General features: G+C 44.6%; 1 protein-coding gene and 1 long non-coding RNA gene across 5 annotated transcripts in view; one reads left to right on the top strand and one right to left on the bottom strand.

Annotated features, from left to right (window-relative positions):
• Positions 1-1,920: 1,920 nt before the first annotated feature.
• Positions 1,921-6,082, bottom strand: SMIM32 (small integral membrane protein 32). The gene is made up of 3 exons (XM_075766421.1): positions 5,847-6,082; positions 4,216-5,076; positions 1,921-4,043 (listed from the first exon to the last, which is right to left on the bottom strand). The coding sequence occupies exons 2-3, from the start codon at positions 4,272-4,274 to the stop codon at positions 3,665-3,667; spliced, it is 438 nt and encodes a 145-aa protein (XP_075622536.1). The 5' UTR covers positions 4,275-5,076; positions 5,847-6,082; the 3' UTR covers positions 1,921-3,664.
• Positions 4,915-20,480, top strand: part of LOC142603838 (uncharacterized) — a 44,454-nt gene continuing 28,888 nt past the window's right edge. For 3 of the 4 annotated variants that reach the window (XR_012837716.1, XR_012837718.1, XR_012837715.1), the window contains exons 1-5: positions 4,915-5,042; positions 7,673-8,019; positions 8,586-8,768; positions 18,893-18,977; positions 20,312-20,446. This is a non-coding gene — a long non-coding RNA (uncharacterized LOC142603838). Of the gene's footprint in view, positions 5,043-7,672; positions 8,020-8,560; positions 8,769-18,892; positions 18,978-20,311; positions 20,447-20,480 lie in introns of all 4 variants that reach the window. The other variant, XR_012837717.1, reaches the window with a different exon arrangement.

The following is a 20,480-nucleotide window of genomic DNA, read 5'->3' as shown; positions in this document are numbered from 1 at the left end:
GTTGTGTCCACAGAGATTACTCACGGGAGGGACTATGGGCACTGCCGGGGCAAATGCTCAGCCCCGCAGGGAGGAACTTCACGTTGCCAGGAGAGCAAAGACCAGAGAGAGGGGAGGGGAAAAAACCTTCCGACGGCGTGACTGTGTGTGTAACTTGAACGGGAGACTTGCTGTATGGATTAATGGATTTAAACCAAACTCTCCAAATCACCCTTTGTAAGTTTGGAAGGACAGAAGAAACTCAGGAGGAGTGCAACTAAGCTCTTGGCTCCTGTTAGCACTTGCTAACAGTTTTATGTAAGTACTCAGCTTTTTTCTTTTTTTAATGGAAGCTGAGCTGCAGAGGAGCCTTCATCTTGGTGATTCCCGTTTTGAAGTGGTGTCCTGGGATAAGAGCTTTTCATTTCTTTTGAAGATGCTACTAGAAGAAAACTCATTAGAGCGAGTGCAGTTACAAATTGTTGTGGCTCTTGTGGTTTGACACCGATTTGGAGAGTGTCATCGTGTAACTCGGCTTTGCTTTCTGCTTTGCCATCTAGCACCAGGGCATTTACCAGCCTGAGGCATCCCGAATAGATGTGAAATATTTAGCTTTTGGGATTTATTCGTTGCCTTTCGCCTTGCTGTGTAGTTTGACAGACTTGCGAGTCCTATGGATGAGTCCTTTCCGGGCGTCAGTTGTGATGGCCGTGTGGTATGGGGCGTAGGAAACGCTCGGCTCCTGATTTTTGTTTTGGGGGAAAGGGAAATGCAGGAGGGGGAATGCCCATAGAACAGCTCACTGCAGCCAGCCTACAGGTGGGAAATGGGAGAAGAAAGATGGGTCCTGCTGGGTCCCCAAAATGTTAACAGACCCAGTATTCAGGCAGAGCAACGGGATAGCGAGCTCCCAATTTTGGGGTGCTCTTGCAGAGGAGCATCATGCTGGTGGCTCCGCCGTGGTTACTCAGTGCCAGCACTGCAGCAAACTCCCCGTGGGCAGCGTCTGTGCCAGCGCCTCGGGCAGCTGGGTGCAGAACCAGTCCTGGACTGAGATTAAAGCCGACAGACTGCAATATAACAATAATAAGCGTACGGATGCTCTCCAAAGCGTTATGGGAGCTACTCATCCTTCGAAAGCAAAGCGTATAATTAAGAGCCTCTTTGAGCTGGCGTCACCCTACTTCTCACAGCATCATGTCCCAGATTTCTGGTGTTTCGCTCGTCCTTTGTATTTTAGCGTATGGACCCCCAGCCTGCCTTGCGGAGAAGCCGCCAGGCAGGAGGCTGCGGCAGGGCTGTGAGCGTCGAGAGGCTTTTTTGAAAGGCACGTTGCGAAAGTGGGGTTTGCTCTCAGGACACGGTGAATGGTGTGTCTGTGTCGGAGCAGGAGTGTGAGTGGCAGAAGGTGAAGGGAAGGGATGGAGCACGAGTTTGGGACCCCGCGTGTGTCGTGCACCTAATAAACCAGTTACAACAAGTGAATAAACGCCTGTCGGTCCCTCTCCTGGCACGCCTGCGGACGGGAAGTGGATTTTAGGGTCAGCTTGAATTTTGGGCCTGATGAAAGAGAATATATCTGATGTATTTTGTATATATGTTTCATGCATTGGTTAAAATGTCATTAATAGAAATTTCTTCTGCAATGAAGAGAGTCTGGGTATTGATGGGAGCGACACATGGCATGCATAAAAGCTTTCCCAGTAAATCAAGCGTTACAGGTTCTGCTGGAGAATTACTCCAACTATCGGGCTGTGGGGAAAAATAGGTTTATTCCAGGGTTGTTATTAAACGTTTAACTAAAGTACAGTAGGGTGCAATGCAACATGTGCTCTATCAGATACTGAGGCTTTTGCCAGTAGAAATTCTGAGCCCAAACTCATTATGGCTGATAGCTGAAAACAAGCTGTTGTTACTTAAAAATAAATAAGAAATACCTGATTTGATAAAACTTGATTTATTCAAAAAGGACTGAGAGAAACACACTTGAATTTATTCTTGCTTTCTACATTAATTGCTTGGAATGACACCAGTTAAATTTGGTTCAGAGGAAATAAAAATTGGCCACCTGTCGAGGAATGAAATATTTAAGCCTGTTATATAGTAGTTTAACTTGAGCATAATAAAACATGGTAACCAAGACGATGACATGGAACTGTTGTCAACTGTGCAGTTTCTGTGTAAAAAAAAAAAAAAAAGAAAAAAAAAGAGCTTGCAAACAGGCTCGCATATATACATGTTTTGTCTGTGTGTTCAAGTGCAAGCCTGTACGTGTGTGTAATTGCATTGTAAAATCCTCATTTGGATTAAATAAGTTATGTACATATATACACAAAGCACCTCTGCTGTACTCTGCCGTGTTAAGAACGATTTTAGGGGCACAGCTTCTGACATCGCTTGAACCCCATTCTTCTGATAGATGATGCACTAACAAAAATTGGAGCAAAAATAGAGTTTAGGACTCTGTTTCTGGATAACTGCAATTCACTTGTATGTTGAGCCACTGGGGTTAAAAAAAAAAAAAAAAAAAAGCCCTTTGCCCACTTTTTGTGGGAAATCCAAATACTGTTCTGGGGTTCGTGCAGTTTGATCTGGAATTGTGCTGTAACTGCCAGTTTCCTGGAAAACGGCACCTCTCAAATAGCCTGTCAGCTAACAAGGGTAAGCAGAAGCTTTTTAGGACAAAATCGGATAGCTAATAGTTTAAAATGGTGGGTTTTGCCAGTGATCAATGTTGAATCAAACCGTTGCCCTACCGATGAAGCATGCTTCTAATTGTGCCAGCTTTATATGAAGAGCAAGGAGTTGGGGATGATGTGCGTTAAAGCGACTACTCCCAGAAAACTGTGGTTTATGGCTTTCCGAAGTTATCTATTTTTTTGTACTGATCTCAGAGCACTCTGCTCTCCCCTTTCAGTAGTTTACATACTACTAATGATATTTATTTTCTCTCCTTCCTTCTCCCCATCTTGATTATTTTGGTTTCATGCTGTGGCGAATAATTTCCTTTGTAGCTTAAGAAAGTTGAAAACAAATTCCTTGGGTATTTAGTGTTTCACATAAATGGTAACTTAAAACCTGATCAAGGATGCAGTAAAACATCAAAACCACCCTTAACAGAATCGCAGTCAAAAGTCTAAATAAGCATTTTTTTGTGTTCTCCTCCGGCTTGGCAGGACTCCTGCTGCATCACCACGCAGTTTCAGCAGCAGTTGAGAGAAATGGGTCTGGAAAGTAAACTCGTACCCTCAGCGTGGAGCCATTAGGTAAATAGACTGTGGGTTTTTTTACATTCGATGCTATGGTTTCATAAACATGGGTAACAAGCTCCATCAGATGCCCGAATCAGAGATTGTTGTTAATGCAAATATCCTTGTACGGACACTGAATGGGTGGATGATGACATTTGCATACATATAGAGCTTAATCTGGAATCACGGGGCAATTTTTTTTTTTGCACAAAACTATAAATTTTCTAAAGCATTCTCTCTTTAGTTCATAACAGAGCTCTTTATTTACAGCTATTCCGATTTGCATACAGCATATTTTTCAGCGATCGTTTCCTGCGATGCAGCCTGTTACTTTAAAGAGGGTCAAATCCGTTCACTGACACATGGAAATAACACCTTATTGCACAGGGTTTCTGGTGCCTGCTACTGTTGTAAGACACAGTTTCTCTCTTGTGTCAGACAGCTTGTGTCCTCCACGGGCTCCTCGCTTCTCTGAGCGATCTGTCGTAAGGGAGAGTAGCAAAAAAAGAATTTTTCAGCTGGCAGTTTATGAAGAGCACAATGAGTGTCACAGTCAAGAGCAGAAAGAAAAACAGAATGATGTAAGTCACCAGGTCTGGCTTATTTATTTCCCCTTCCTTTAACACCCTGGCTGTCGACATGTAAAAAGCGGAGGAGCTCACGGGTCGCGGTGTGCCGCTCAGGTAGGGCGTGTTGGTCTGAATGATTAGGTGAGCTTCGGTGGCACTGGTTGAATTTAGCAATTCGCTATACATGTTCTTGCTTAAATGTTCTCCACAGTAGAAGTAAAGCAGGAGAGCAAACGCAGTCAGTCTTTGGCATAGGAAAGGAATAATGTTCCTGCTCGCAAAAGGCTGAAAACCAGCCGCATTTTGTCTAAAAGCAAATTAATTCACTTGCGTGGCTCAGCGACTTTCTTTTAAATCTTCTTGGCTCATATTTACAGCATTCATCCACAAATATTAATCAAAAATGATACAGGTACCTCGTGTCCTGGCCCTCGTTCCCCCAGCACGCCTCTTCAGGGGAAATGCTCTGGATCATCCGCGGGTCAGCGGGGACGGGCTGGGAGCTCCGGGAGTCTGCCGGGACCCCCCTCCACCTGCGTGGGAAAGGGCTCTCGCTAACCCAGCTCCGGTGCCGGCAGCCGGGCAGAGAGGAGCCAAGGCTTTGGCTGGCAGCGCTCACTGGCCGTGAAGGGAAGGCACGATGGATTTCCAGCTGATTTTCAGAAGTGGGATGCACGCAAATCCGGGGTTAAACGGCATCTGCGGGGAGAGGCAGCTGCTGCTTTGAGATCCTGCTGAATTTGCCGTCGCGGTTCTCTGCCTCGGGAGGCTCCGTGCTGTTGAAATCCTGGTGCTGTGAAGCATTAGTTGACTTTCTTAATCCCAGTTAACGGCATGCCACGGAGCCAATGCTAAGAGGCTGAGCTTTTTCTGCTTCAGCTTTCCAGGCACTCCTTTCAATTGCTTTGAGAAAAATAAATTTTAAAAAAAATAAAAATAAATTTGACCAATGATGTCCCTTTGTTTAAGAAAGAAACACCAAAAAAGCCTCCCTGGGAATGGGGGGGGGGGGTCAGTTCTTTGGAAACCTCTTCTCTGCCCTTGGATCAGCCGAGCTGTGAGGTTGGACTGTGCAGGGTTCTGTCAAACGTGACTTTTTCCCCCCAACAGAAGCTCCACCGCAGCGTCACTTGCTACCGTGGGAAGGGGAGAACTGCGTGGTGGTGCCGACCGGCTCTGCAGCCCGTGGTGCATCTGGCAGTGACACGATGCTAAAAAGGAAGAGATCTTCCGATAAATCCCTGTGAGTGCCTGAGGCTCTGGCGAGAGGTTTTGAGCTGGGGGATGGTAGCAGAGAATGGGACAAAAAGAAGAAAATTGCATGAAAACCTTTCTGCCTTTCTTTCTTTCTTCCTAAGACCTTTATTGTTAAAACCTAGAGTAATCAGAAAATGTCTTTTTTTTTTTTTTTCCTCCCCTTCTACATGGTCCCCAGCACCCTCTCCAGCCTAACAATTAGCATGTTAATTTTTTTTTTTCATCAAATTGCTTTTATGCTGCTATTAGCTGCTGGCTGCTTGCCAGCTCGCTCTCACAATCTCTCGCTCCCGTGCATCAGATAAGCACCGTTAATACTTTTATTTTAACGCATTGCAACTTGGAAAAGGGCAGGGGGCAGGGCTGGGGCCGGGGACGAGAGGAGCCCTTGGAAACTGGGCAGAGGAAAGGGCGAAACACTTTCTCCATTCCCAGGGTGCTGATCCAAGCAAACGTTAAAACTGCCTACGATGAGATATTGCAGCCAACGGTCCCGGGTGGTTAAATGTTTCAATTAGCATAATAAATGTTTCTGCTGGGAGAGGGGGAATGAAGAGAGGAGAAATCTTCTGGTCAGTTAGATTTAAATAGAATAAAATAAAATCTCTGCTAGAGGGCAGCCCCCTCTGAGGCCCCGGTCGGCGCGTTCCTCCTCCCCTGCCAAGCTCCAGGAGCTCCAGCGAAACCCCTTGTGCCTCCAGCAGCTCTGCTGGGGCGGTCGAAGGTTGTCGCACCCCTGCTCACGTCCTTCTGCACCTGTCCTCAGAAAAACTACCGCCCGCGCGTTTACCTCCAAGTCCTGGGGACCTTTTGAATTCACGAGGAGATCTTCCTCTAAGGCTTTGATGACTTCTGTTTCTGTCTTTTTCCTTTTTTCCCCTTTTTCAGCCCAAGCGAGCTGAGGGTTCCACATGCCGCTCTGCAGGATGGCTGGGGGTCTTTCCCCGCCCGTACCCAACACCCCTCCTGGGGACACGTCTCCTGCCCGCAGAGCCGCAGTAGTTACACCTATTTACTCTGTGCAGGTTCAAAGGACAGGACACGGAGGCAGGCAGCCAGCATGGGGGTTGGAAAAATCAACAGAGTCATTAAAAAACCCCCCCCTAATATAGTTTGCAACTGTTTCACCTATCACGCCTCCTTGAAATAGGAGAGTTTGTGAGCAGCATCGTGACATGGCTGTCCGGAAGGCTGGATGTCTTCCCAGGACCATCCCATCTTCAGCTCTCTCCTCCCTGAACTGTTTCTTGAGTTTAACCAAACTTTGCATCTTTTTTATTTATTTACTTTATTGTTTTTATTAGTTTGTAGGAAAAGCAGGAAGGCATCTGGAGGCTGAGTCCTATAAATAGCATGGACAGTCTTTCACATACTTTAGCAAAAAGCTTGTTATAAACAGCTTCTCTGTAAACGTTACCAACTCTGCAGGATGGGGAAAAAATACTACGAAAGATGCCCATGAATGTCATAGTCGTGGGTGCGTTTTCTCCCTGCACAGAACTGTGGGTTTTGGCAGCCCCGTGGTGCTCTGCTCGATGGCTCCCAGTCAGACTGGGCAGAGGTGGAGCAGGAGAGGTCCTCACTGGTGGCTCCTCGGTGACCATGTGCTCATCCGCCACCTCCCTCCCTCCCCGGTGCCTGCAGGGACCGTTCCCCGGAGCCGCCCGGGGTGTCCCCAGGGTGTCCCCGGGGGTGGGTCACCTCACTGCTGGAGGGGACAAACAGGCTGGTTGCTCTGCCAGGTCAGCACCTCGTGTCTCTTCCCTGCAAACACGGGGTGCCCCCTCTGAGCCTCCTCCTTCCACCCCTTTTCACAGGCAGGGTGCATACAGGCACAGAGCTGGAATCTTTATTTTTTTCCCCTTTTGCTCCTACAAAACATTATCTCTCGTTCTCACAAGGTTTGTTTTCTGCCCCGAAGATACACTAGTTCAGCTCCGGTGCAAGCGCTTTGGGTTGAAAACCGTGGCTAACGGTCACGGTCCAACCGCCCGGCGCTGGGACAAACCCTCTGGGTGTTTTACGAGTGCCCTGCGTGCACGGAGGCTCGGGAGTGCGCAAAACTCCTCCTGCTTTTTGGCTGGCTGAGGCTGATACAGAAACTGATGAGAAGCCCTGGGAGTAAATCAGATGTGTTTTCTGCAGCACTGTATCCAGGCTTAATCTTAAAAAAGCTAAATTGCTATAAATAATACCTTAATTGCAAAAGTAAGAGCTGATCCTTTCCCTTTGTTCTCCTTAATTTGGTAAAGTGTTTCAAATCTTGTCATTTTTCCTCATTAACTTATTTCTTATTTAGTAGTTTTATTGTTATTGTTCCTTGTTTTCATTTAATTTTTTTTAAGGTTTCCAGCATTTAATGACTTGTTTTGTTAGGTTTTTTTAATGTGCACTGGCAGTGGTGCTGCAAAGACAAACACAGAGCCTCTGACCCTGGCTGGAGTTTAACAATAATAAACCTTTGAGTGTTGCAACTTCCTGACGTGTTTGGAAGCTGGGTCAGCATCCCTGGGTCAGCATCGCTGGCCCTGGTGGCATCACGGGGACAATCCTGGAGCCGGAGAGGCCCTCCGCCTGCTCCCCTGCACCATTCCCTATGGGCATCTCTTCCCCCAGCTGCATTCAAGAGCAGGAAATTTCATCTTGGAGGTGCTGGAGACGCAGCTGACCCAAGGAATTTATCTACAGTTGCGATGACTTGGTGGCCTGAGCTTGGTCCAGTCTTGCCATAGTGGGAAAGAAACAGTGACATGAACTGTTGGGAGCAGAAGGAAGGGAAAACAGAGCCTGGGACCCTCAGCACCACGCAGCCGCTGCTCTCCGGGCTGGCAGGGCGACTGTATTTGTTTTAACAATCCTTCAGCCAAGCTACCACCAAACACCACGCAAACCTTAGCGGGTGGGAAGCGCTCAGGGTTCAGCGGCGCTGTGAAAGGCTGGAGCCTTTCCCCATTTCCAGGCTGGTAAATAATGCATGATCTCTCTCTTACATGCTTACGCAATCCCTACCATGATAAATATCAACCGAGGGAAATGAGAGTGGAAAGAAACATTATCTTTCTCAGTAATGCAACCATTTACAATCTGCGTTACGATCCTTCTGCTCCGAGGAGTGAGCGGCAATCGAGGGGGTGTTTCTGTTAGCAGACTAGAACAGAATGCAACAAATCACTGGCTGAAACTTTCCAGTGCTGCATAAAAGCAACCTTAAAATCATGTAAAGGAAAGAAAATAAAAACAATATACAGAGGTTATTTCCTTTTTTAATCACACCAAAGGAAAACGCTTATTTCCAGGTGCCTGAGAACCAGATATTTAGGGTCATATTTTCAAATGCGAGGGCATAAAACTAAGCAGGAGACATCTAATCTGGGGATCTTGCCTTTGGTGCTTAAATATGAAGCTGGCTGTCTGAAGAAATTGGCCCAAGTGCAGAGATGTCTTGAAAATATTTTGTTTCTAAAGAGCTTGTGTGTGCTATTTAAAACTAACTTCTAACATTAGGTTTCTCGGGGCACGTTTGCACCAGCTGAAGCAGAAGCATTTAGAAAGTTTCCAGAGAAGTCTGGGAAAAAAGATGCGCACACAAGCTCCCTATCGGGGCCGCATCCGAATCCTTCGCTCTCCTCGGGGTTGTGAGGAGCATCGTGATTCACCAAGGCATGCTCCATCGGAGGATGGGGAATGAGCATCCTGCGCCTCCTGCATCCAGGTAAGCTTTGCCGCTGCTCGAATGGATGTAGGGGAAGGATTCTGGTGAAGGGTGGCAGCATCCAGCCTCCCTGCGCCGGTCCGGCATACTGCAGCAGCTCAGCTGAGCTTCAAAGAGGTTTTGTGGTGCTAGGAGCTTCACCCATAGCGAAAGATTTTGCGTCCTTCTGTGGTAGGTATGGGGGTTCCCTGTGTGCTGGAAAGCCCCTCGTTTTCTCTTTGCAATAGCTTGCTTGGTGTATACAGAAGGGAAAGCACAACTGCGTTTTGTGCAGTCAGGAGTGCGTGGGTGGGCGTCCAGCGATGCAGCATCTGTACATCCACGCATGTGGCGCGTGAGCAGGAGGGTGCTCTGGCAGGAAAAGCAAAAGGTATAACTGCAGAGAAAGGTTGTCTTTGTTACCTCCTTTGCACTTAGGGAACCGATTTCTAGTCACGAGGCGCTGGTTTGTGAGCTGAGCTGGGTGCGAAGGGGGACGCTGTGCTGGGCTCTGGGCAGGAGGAAGGCTTCGCCCGCCTCATCGGGCCCTCAGACGGACACGGGGTGCTGCTCTGTGGGCTGCCTGGACGTGCGGCCGTGTTAGTGCTGTCTCTGCAGCACCGCGGTGCTCCCTGGGCTGGTTCCTGGCCCAGCCTGTCCCTGCCCAGGGAGATACGTCCAAGAACAGGTACGTGCGTTAACAGGGCGACGTGCTGTACGTGGTGTCTGTATTCCCAGCGTTTAACCCCAGTTATTGGGCGTTGAATTTTAGCGAGGAAAAGAAGGGACGAAGTGTTACAACTGACTACGAGGCTTTAGTTTTGAATACGTTTTGCTTTTGGTGCTAGCAATCCCTTACCAACCTGCAATATGAGTAAAAGGCAACGTCTGTCCCATCCTGAATACATTGTCTGGGGATCAGAAGCGGATTTTGGGAGGCTGTGGGAATAGCGCTTTTCATCTCTCTCCTATTTGTGTCTCTTCTCCAAGGGAGTAGAATGAGTCTTTCTCTGCTGCACAAAACACATCCCACCTGTACGTGTAACTCTCCTCCTGCCTGTTCCACTGGTATGCTGTGAAACTTCACGTTTAACCGTAATATTAGCTTCATTGTAGGGCACTCGGATCAGGAGGGGCTGGGGTGTCCCTGCCATCTTTTGAGAAAGCGTTGAACTCTCAGCTGGAAATCCTCTTCCTCTGGCACTGCCCTGCTTCTCCTTACTTTAATTTTGCCAGCGTTAAGTGTTTGGGATGAGGCAAGGATTGTTCGGGAAGCTTCACAGATGATGACAGGGCTCTTTTATTAGTGGAGCCTGTCTATTCATGACTTCTTTCTTGTACAACTCACCTGTCAGGTGTCAGAACTTTTTCCTCTTTTCTTGCAGGCGTCTGGGCATGGTCTGTCAGTGATGGTAAGCTGTGGCTGCGTCTATCAGACAGCAGATGACAGGTTAGGTAGACAGAATTCTTCTTTTTTTTCCTCTGGCTATTGATTTTTGCTTTGTTTTTTTAAGGTCCCTATTGACTGTAAATTTTGAGGGCAGTCAACACCAAGTAATGAGGGTGAGTTATTAAATCTAGGTGCTCCCCTAGATGTACATATGGAAGTTTCTTTTATAGGCAAGGGGCACCCCTGCCTGCATGCATGCATGCCAAGCCTGGATATCTCTGATCGGGTTCTGTGCAAGGTGTCTATTTTGCAACCCCCTTCCCAGTTTGAAAACCGGAGACGATAATACTTCCTTATGCGCTGAAGGATCAATTGCTGAAGGTGGCAAGGCGCTCTGATGCGGTAAAAAAGACTAAAGAACCATCTAGAACAAGGTGGAAGAAGAGCTGAACCTTGGGAGTGATGGAGCTGAAATGCGGACAGGTGTGGACGCTGTCTGGGAAGTTAAACCTTCGTCGCGTGGCTCTGCCCCAGCTGGGCGCTCCTGGGCTCCCAGCAGCGTCAGGGTTTGCTGCGCACGTGCCTCCCTGCTTACGCGAGTTAATAAAACGCGCGTGTTGCTCAGAGTCGGTTATTTATTACCGGTCTCGGTGTGAGCTCGGCCTGCGTACAGCGTGAGCTCAGCGACACAGCGATCGTAGGAACGGGGCTGACTCGCGGGTCCGTGGGTGCCCCTCGGTAACAGGAACAGCAAATCGAATTAGAGAGCAGCACATCGCCCTTCTTGGAGTGAGCACAAACTTCAGGGGTTTAGATAAACTTCATTTCACAAAGTACCAGGCTCTCTGCGTGGCTGAGTACAACTTTAAGGCGTATTTCCGCCGATGACTGCAAAAAATAAAAGGAAACGTGAACGCGGTGTTCCTCAGCAGGCCAGGGAATTGGGGAGGCTAATTGTTTGTGTACTGCTTGACAAAGAAAAACGGTTTTATAATTTCTGATTTCTCATTCATAACAGTCTGACTCAACAAATCACATTGCTTGTTGTTTTTAACTCAAAGATCTTTTTGGTGTTAAGATAGAAACCTTCTATAAAACACACCTCTGGAAGCGGGTGGCCTGCCCGTGGCAAGGGAAGGTCAGTCCTCAGCAGGGCCAAGGTTTCCATCAGCTGAACTCTTGTCTCCCAAACTGAAGTTATGTGTAGGATGGCAGAAAAAAAGGATTGGTTTCAATTTTTAAATTTTTATTAAATACTTCATTAAGAAAAAAACCCCAACAACAAACCTCTTTCCTTTCTTCTGCTCTCCAAAACTACCTTCAGGCGTACAAGGAAAGGGTAAAGTTGTACTTTCAATTCCTACGGCACCGCTGACCTGAAAGGTTTGCACTGTTCACCAAAGATACTCGCCCCAAAAGGGGGGAAAAGGCTCGTAGACCCATATGTCAGGTTTCTGTGTCTGTTTATTTCTGCTTCTGCGGTGGAGTCTGAATCCTGTAGAAGGACTTGATATATATTATCAGCGCTCTATATTTAGGCTCCATTTAATTATGTAAGTAACTATGCAATGTCCCTGCCTGGAAGATGCCTTGAATCAGATGAAATCAGTCCATTTTTCTCGAGTTTGACATTTGTAAGGCTCCCCATAAGCCTAGGAGCACCCTCTCCTTGTTTCTGTGGGAGGTTACTGGTCAGGCCTTTCTGGAAAGCAAGGTGACTGCTTTAGGCGACTTGTGCGTCTGTGTAAGCCAGAAGAAAGAGGAAAGCCCAGCTGCCAGGCGGAGATGAGAAGAGAGATCTGAGAGTGGCAAGCCCGTCCGGCAATGTCTGCTGGAGGGGAAACCACTCTTACTCGTCTTGGTTCTCCTGTTAGCATAGTTTAACCTTGTGAGTCCTCTTCACTCTCTTCATTGACTCCGATGGCTCGGTGTCGTTGGCTCTCGTTGCCCGAGACTGTGATTATTGTCAGGCCAGGCAAGGTAGCTGCCCACGGTTGCCCAACAGGATGGGACCGCACCATGCTGGACCAGTCCTTGCTTCGGGATGCCTTGGAAAGGCGCTCCATCGCAGGGTGGTGGCTCATCTGTGGGTGTGCGGCATCCTGGTGTTTGCTGGCCACCACCCAGAGAAGCTGTACAGTGCCCTCAGCAAAGGTGGTCTGAAGCTTGTGCTTCTTGAATGCACCGAGAAAGAAAATCTATCAGCATGTGACAAGGGCTATTTTAATAATCTAAAATCTTATTGCTTCTGGAATATCTGCTCTTCATAGAGAAAACAAATTCATTTTAACTTCCTTGTCCTAACTTCATGGAAATAAATTTGAAAAACTCAAAAACCCCAGTATCAGTTAAGATAACAGTGTTAGCTTTTTCACATTTATAATGGTGCTCGTAAAAGGAAAACTGCATGAACCATAAAGCGAATAGGAATACCTCAAATCTCAGCCCTTTGAAATATTTGCAACTAATGCCCCCCCTTAGTAAAATAAAACTTCACCTGACTTTTAACTTTGCAGAGGAAAGGAGTGCTTCAAGTGCTGTTTCTTTTTGAGATGATGCAGGAAGGTGGTGTTACTCAGTCATGTTCCTCGCTTAGTTAGAGGCAAATATATTCCAGTTGTATTTTAATTAGTTCTCAACCTATGCTAGTGAGAAATACAGCACGGTGTTGTTATTAAAATTCATGCTTTATAATCAGCACGGTTAGTACGGTCTCCGAGAACTGCAAGCTAAAGGACTTTTAACTTTGGTTAATAGTGGAATTATCTACCTCTTGCTATCATTTAACCCATCGCTAAATCTTTTAGAGAGAAAGGTTGTGATCATGAAGAGAAATCGTTACTTTGAGATCTTAAAGGGAAAGGTTGTGATCCTTCTCAAAGGTTACATCAGGCCAGCCATTAATTAGGAATGCTTATTAATTACAACAGATTGTCTGCCATAAAGTTTCTTGAACTGAACTTTTGAACTGAACTTCAGCAGAGTAATTTTGACGACTATAGAAGGCACTGTCCATTTTAAATTGCTGGGGTTTTGTCTCTCGTGGCATCCGTATTTAAAATTAAGCAAAATGACTAATGAAGTTAAGAAACACATTCTTTAGAAGATCAAAGTAATAAAATTCTGTTCATTCCCTTTGAGACAAAACTGAATTGTAGCGAAGAGATTTTTCCCTGTAACTTTTTGTTGCATTTTAAAACTCTCTAATTGTTCCCCAAGACAGTCTTCCTTTGTATTTTGCTGTAAACTAATTTGCTGAAGTGTCAGGCACCTAAAACAATCTCTAGGACAAAGCCTATCACATATTTTTCTTAACATGTGTATTCTTCTTAAGAACCAAAGTAACACCGTATTTCTCCTTAATAAAACCTAGCACAGGCTGTCTGGTGTAACAGAAGCTTTGCTGGTGTTAGAGTACCCAAAACCCATGTTCATAGAAAGGAGGGGAATAACTGTTGGTATTTTTGTTTTGCGTTTATACTTCTGGTTGTCTGCACTCTGAACTGCCTCGGTCTTCTCTTTTTTGGTTTGAGACTCTTTGCTGAATGTTTATAGGGTAAACTGCAGCTGAATTTCTTAAAATCAGCTTTCTTAAGTGTATTTTTGTGCCCCCCATCCATTTTTTGGGAATCCTGGAGGGTAGGGAGGGTCAGGGGCGTTTGGCTGTTGAACCTCAGGAGCGCAGCTGCCTTGTGTGCACAGCCAGCGATAACTACGTGGTTGCGATATGAAGAAATGTGGCTCTGTTTTTTTTTTAAATCTAGCTTTAACTGGAGTTTTTAATTCTTCCAGTGCCAGGTTATTTCTAGTTCCGCTGTCATTGCTTGGCCCTGTCTGGTACCGTGTTATGCTGCAGTATCACAGATCTATGTGGTACCCACTCTGTAGCCTGGAGCTGCACATCTTTTCAATTACTGACAAATTCCCGTAGAACTATTTTTCCCTTTGATATTTTCGAAAAATCTCATAAGATGAAAATGTCACATCAACTTTTTTAATGGTTATTTAGAGAGCAAAGTGTTTGGACATGCTTGAAAATACCGCTGGGCACCTATTTGCATGTGTAGGTGCTTAAATATCTGCGAAAAACGACCATCTGGTGTCTCTGGACTTAGATCTTCAGAAAATATGTAGACTGCTGAAACAAAGGGAGTTTAGGCACATACGTGTCTCTTGATGATTTGTTCAACTCTTAGTGTCTCTAACTTTAATGTGCAGAGGAAGAATATACGAAAGACTCTGAAAGGCTCTGATACCTCTGTACCGTCTGCGTGTGTTTTACGGATAACGTTAGGGAAGGTTGGCAAGGAAAAACCCGTATATTTTGTACAAGTATTCTGCCTCCGTTTTTAACGTACATTTGAGCTCTTAGTTTATAAAATAAATCATTGCTTACCTGGTGCCTAAAATAGTATTGCCAATTACTTCAGAGTCAATTTCTGAAATAATTTTGATCTACGTCAAGCTGCTTCTCCTCCTTAAGGTTTTTTTTTTCCTTCCATCCTTTTCTAATAGAATTTCAGATTTGGTCTTTTCATTTACATGAAAATCCTGGGCTGGCTATAAGACAGGATTTGGCCTCTGTGTGCCAAAATCCAAACCATTCTGATGTTAGAAAACTGAAATCAGTCCTGCTTTATGCATGCATTTACTCGATGCATAAGACAGAAGCGTTAGTGCCCCAATGCAAAATATTTTCTGGTCCGTGCACGGCGTCACTGCTGCAAAGCAATACAAAATCCTGTAATTCAGAGCTAACAGCCATATTTTGCCAGATTTGGGAGGGAAATCTCTCTCTCTGAGATCTGGGTAAGTCCCAGTGGGTGACTGCCAGCATTTGGGTTTGGTTTTTTTAATGTTTGGTCACTAGATTAAATGAACCATAAGAAACACTGGCAAAATAACACTCCTAAACCTAGAAGTTGTTCCAGCTTCTACAGGGAGAAGTCTGGGACAGGGAATTGGTAAAATTACTCTTTTCCATGGTGGCTCTTTAGATATAGGACAATGTATTGATTCTGAACCTGTTATGTGTAGTGCTGGCAGTATTTACTGCTAAAATTAATTAGATACTCATTGATGCTGGGCCAATTCCCTGACTTGCACATTGTCAATCAGGTAGAAATCCAAATGTTCGCCCACTCTCTAAACCGTTTTCTTTTCTCTGACACCACCAGAAGCACATGACGCATCTTGTGGATCATGTGGAAGAAAATCAGATATTCTCTCCTTTTCACTCTAATGGGAAAAAAAGCCCCATGATTCTCAACTGTATAATAGTTTCCTATAAAATAAATTACTTTGTCTGTCTTAATACTGTCACACTTCTCTTCTCCAGTGATCTACTTCTTCCATCTGTGTGCATAACTGTAATCTTTTCTACACCTACTCTATGTACTCTCAAGTGTCAAAATCTAGCCTCAATCATTCCTGTCATTAGTCTCTTGTTCCTGACGGGATAGCGGGCAAAACATCGCATTCCTCAGACCTCTCTGGATAATTTCTGGGCTCGCTTTGCAGAGTTTATGCGAGCTATCAGAAATACGACACGACTGAGTTTTGTTTTGGTTTGGTGTTTGTCACCTGAAATTTTCCACTGACTACTCTCGAAACGACTGGGTATTTTTATTGCTGTGTGTGTCTTGTCTCCACCATGACTGCTGCTGCAGCTAAGCGTAGCTTCAGGAGATACGCACATTACCCAAATCCTATGAAAGTTGACTTGCTGTTTCTTATTGAGTAAATCTGTGTGACTCATGCTTTGTTCTCTGATATATTTTTTTACACTCATTTGCAGATTATTGTTCAGACAATTGAGCTTACTTACCCAAATCACCATCTTTTGTAGCAAGACAGTGCAATCGCTTTCCTCTTTCACAAAGCCGTTGCAAGAACAATGGGGTGACCCGTAAATTACGACCATCTTGTTTTCCTTAAAATACGGATTATACTTGGCTAAACGAAATAACTGCAGAAAAAAAGAAACCCTCTTGGAAGCTATGCATCTTCAGAGTTTAACGTGCCTCTCCTGCTGAGCTGTGACCTACTTTGCTCACAAAGTGCTCTCATTACCTTCCCCCAAACACGAGACTGCTGGAGCCTCAGGAATTCTTCACCTCGGGATCTGAAGTGTCAATCATTAACGAGCGGTCCTGCAATGGTTTCCTTGTGCGCTGCTTATCGTGTCTCATGTAAATACCCCCTCTTCTCCTGCAGTTGCTGTTTGTATAATGTCTTGTCTCTGCTCCAGATTCCAGACTGCCCTCAGCATCCACCCCTCAAATTCAGAGCTGAATAAATTTTGCCACCTCATGAGGGATTTTGATACTTTTTGGACTGATTTTTTTTTATCAGCTCAATTAAAATGTTTTGCTCTGCTACTTCAAAACATTCTGTTTTCTTGTTTTGTTTGGGTTTCTCCCCCCTTTTCTTTTTTATTATTGAAAAGGAATTCTTTACCCAATACATTATGTGTATCAAAACTTGGTAGGGTGCCTGCTCATGGAGAAACAGGAGACGAGATTAAGCATCAACAGCCGTGGGAATGACCTACAACATATGGGACACTTGGCAGTTATCCAGTCTATATTATGTAAGACACAAAATCATGCAGCTCTGCTAAAACATGTAAATAGAATGAGGGAAAATGATGGTGAGTGACGGCTCCCAAAGATAAAGGTCCTTAACTGTACGTTTGCATTTTTTTTGGCTCTTCAACAAATGCCTACAATCCGCTTGTTGAATTCAAGTTTGTTACATAGCCAAAGCTTGGCTTCAAGAGGTGTTTATTGATAAAAGAAGAGATGTTTGCAGCATAAATACCACAGCTAAGAATGATTTTCAAATGCGTGACTGCAGGGATTGGCTGTAAAAGGAAGCCAGCCTGTGCTGGTCTAACTCTGCTCCCATTGGAGTTGGGAAAATTTCTGATCCGTGTCAGAAGACAGAAGCTGTGGACTTTCAAAAATCTTCCCACTCTCAATGTGTGGTATTTGAAGTCCAAATGAGGCAGGCACTTACGCTTCCAGAGGGGTGAAGTCATCAGAGTAGAGCAAACTTACAGCAAGGAGATCTGTAAAGTTACATGCAGAATAGATCTTTTAGTAACAAAGAATTAGGACATTCTCTCCTACAGTCCAACCCAAACAGTAGGTTGGGTTGGACTGCTACAATACAGTGAATGGGATGGGACAAATCTGCAGAAGACCCAACATGTAGCTGTTTCCACGGTCACAATTTTGGTCAAAATTTCTTTTTAAAGAACCCGATGATTACTAACTTGTCTGGAAAATCATATATTCAAACACACAAATTCTTCTCTTAGTAAAGCATCACAGCACTCGCAAGTAAAGACTTGAATTTGCCCACCGGATTTTGTATTTGCAACTCACCACCAAAGTACTGATCACAGCATGTAGATACACCGTTACCGCTCACTGGGACAATGCTCAAGCTTATTATTTGGTGCAGATGATTAGATTTTAATGCCACAAAGGATCATTATAGTCAAAAGCTATAGAAATGTGTTGTAAGCTGGAAAAATGTCTCAGAACTTGATCTGGTTCATTTAGCAAAAAGTTTGGGAGGTGATTCCACACAATTTATGTACACCATCATGGGAGATGTGCTGCACATGGAAGGGCTTCTCCATCTAACAGGAAAACAACCAGCAAGTGCTAATGGCCCTGTCCATATTGCTAACCTGATGCAAACGTTTAAAAGCTGGGCAGTTAGCAACTGGAAGAAACTACCAAGAAAATGGTTGATTCCTAAGGTCTTGCTTTCTTTTAGTTACAAGTGGGTGCCTTTCAGGATGATACGGTTGCATCAAACGTGTTGTATGTAAAGCTGGGTGAGTCACCTGTGACACTCAGAAGATTGGATCGGAGATAGTTCCCTCGGTCAGGGAAGGTCTGTGAACCATCTCATCTCATGCCTAGCATTTGCTAGTATCGTGTAAGTGGGTATTTATCCACTTTACATGTCTGAATGAATTCATTGTCTATGCTGTCTCTCTCATCCACAAGGAAAGCAGGCTTCTCAAGAGGACAGCTTAGCAGAGCTGTGAGGAATCTCTTCCTTGGTTAGATGGGGAGTCTTGGCACAGGGGGAAATGTCTGAAATTGGTGCAAAGACTACCCCCTCCTACAGGAAAGTGTTTTCCCCAAATTACTCAATGTTGTTGAACCTAGCAATGCATTGGAAAACCATCTGTGTGTAACAACACAGCCCAAAAGCTCAGTCCTTGTTACAGTAAGGTATAGCCTTCCATGTTTTAAATGATCAGCAGTAACCGTTTGCAATAATTCTTAGACTCTTTAGTTAGCACTTAGGAATTCATTTTGTATTATGCTCTGCCTGTTTATGCTATTGCTTTACTTGGATTTACAGAACTCGTCCTTGCTACAGAAAGAAGCTGTCTGCACGGTATCTTCTAGAAATAAAAGGCTCTAATCTGCTGTACTTGGGTTAATAAATATTTTATTATTCACAGTTTCAAATATTCTCCTGGTGAATTTCACCAGCTGTACTTTCTGAAAATAATGCCTGATTCAAGGATGAAAATTGTCCTCCAAGTTATGATAAAGAAACACAACCCAGCACTCCCCTTCCTCGAGAAATCCCCAAACAATTGCTGAAATGTCAGGTGTTGCTGCATTTTTCCTCTCACAGCAGTATATTACTTCTACTCATTGCCACACATTGTCTTGAGAGAACTTTATTTATAAGAAATAACACATCTCTGATCTTGCAGGAGCCCCAGCATCTTCCATGGCAGCAGAGCCAAATGTCCTGTGCTGTTCTCACTCAGGAATAATACGGAGCTTCTCGACCAGGAGGTAACGCTGCGGCACTGTGATGGAGGGATGATAACCAAACCCCTCTTGGTCCCGCTGCTCCGGACTTCCCAGGGTCAGCTGTAAGGGGTGGGAGGGGGTGCCAGAGGAGGAGGGTGTGGGGTAGATGAAGAATTCTTTCTAGCACTATCCAGGGCCACCTTGACCCAGAGAAGCTCAAGAAAATAGTTCATCCACTACCCAGATGGCTGGGTTAAAAAAAAAATCAAGTGTAATATGTTAAAAGCAGGGGAGGACAGAAAGGTTTTGAAAGGGTGCTGGCACTGGGGTATAGCTCAAATCACAGCCTGCCACTGGAGTTCGTTTATCAATAGTGGGTCAGATGCTGCCTGCCTTCCTCAGGTCAAGTTGTTCCTTACTCTGCAGTTGAGTTCATTGATTTCACCAGGGCTACTCACACTCTTAAGTACAAGCTGTTGTAAGTAAGGGTGAGAGAATTATACCCTAATCCCTAAACTGGATTTCAGACCTCTTTGTCCATCCCCTAAAATTTTGATGCTATCTAATCAGAGTGAAAAAGTGAATTGTGTCAAGAATCTCAGGCTTAGCTAAAAGACTTGAGAGGGTTTTTTTATAAAAATAAATTGTGAAACTACCTCTCAAAACGCTGCAGATTCACTTTTCAGATATGCAATTTTCATTTTATTGAGTTTTTTGACATAAGGTTATGTAAAACATCTAACAGCAAACTCTATCCATTTACACCTTCCAGAAGGCAGTAACTTCAGGAGTTAATGCAGAATTATTTTTAGTATGTATTCAAGTTTATTCATGCTGAAAGGTGGTACTTATCTTTTGTAATTTTAGAGTAGTTATTTGAATAAAAACATGAGTATAGTTCCATTTTAACTGCCATGTGACATTTGGGAGCTGGTTAAAACCTCTCCCAAGATGTGAAAATCTCAGCATTTTTCTTTGCAACATCTCAGTGCTACGCATAATACCTGTGTTTGTGTTTGGACCTATGTCTGTAAATGCATAAAATACGAGTAATCCCCTATATGCTAAGAGAATATTATACCATAAGCAATGAAAGTATCCATCGGCCAGAAGAAAGTGCAATTTTCAGTGTTCTTTGTAGGAAAAGCTTGTTGAAGTTCAATTACCCTTTTGAGTTCAAATTCCATATTAAACTGTCACCAGAGAAGTTGTTAGATAAAAATCTGTGGCTGAGTATTTTCCCTAGAGCTGGGTAAATATTTCTGTTAGCCAAGTCACTGAGCCCTTTTTCAATTCATAGGCTATCTGTGCAGAGGTTGCAAGTTTCTCATGTTTTGGGGTCACTGTTTGGCTAAGCCCTGCGCTGTTGTTTCTAGTCTCTAATGCAATAGTGAAAAACAAGGGGTCTGCAAAATCAGCGTGTAATTCTGGTGGAAGGAGTTTAACTGTTTGCCCAAGAGGACTCGCAGGGATTTGGCTGGGACAGACTAACACGAAGGCAACAGCAAAAGGTCAGCAAAACGTATTTTGCAAAAAATTTCTTTA

Source organism: Balearica regulorum, chromosome 14 (genome assembly GCF_011004875.1).
Source record: "Balearica regulorum gibbericeps isolate bBalReg1 chromosome 14, bBalReg1.pri, whole genome shotgun sequence".
Classification (NCBI taxonomy): domain Eukaryota; kingdom Metazoa; phylum Chordata; class Aves; order Gruiformes; family Gruidae; genus Balearica; species Balearica regulorum.
This window is presented reverse-complemented; position numbering and strand designations above follow the sequence as displayed.

Bases quoted from the DNA above. Each gene is read 5' to 3' on its own strand.
- SMIM32 (XM_075766421.1), bottom strand. From the start codon at position 4,274: ATGATCCAGAGCATTTCCCCTGAAGAGGCGTGCTGGGGGAACGAGGGC. The intron at 4,044-4,215 runs GTACCTGTATCA...CCTATGCCAAAG, and splicing joins AACGAGGGCCAGGACACGAG to ACTGACTGCGTTTGCTCTCC.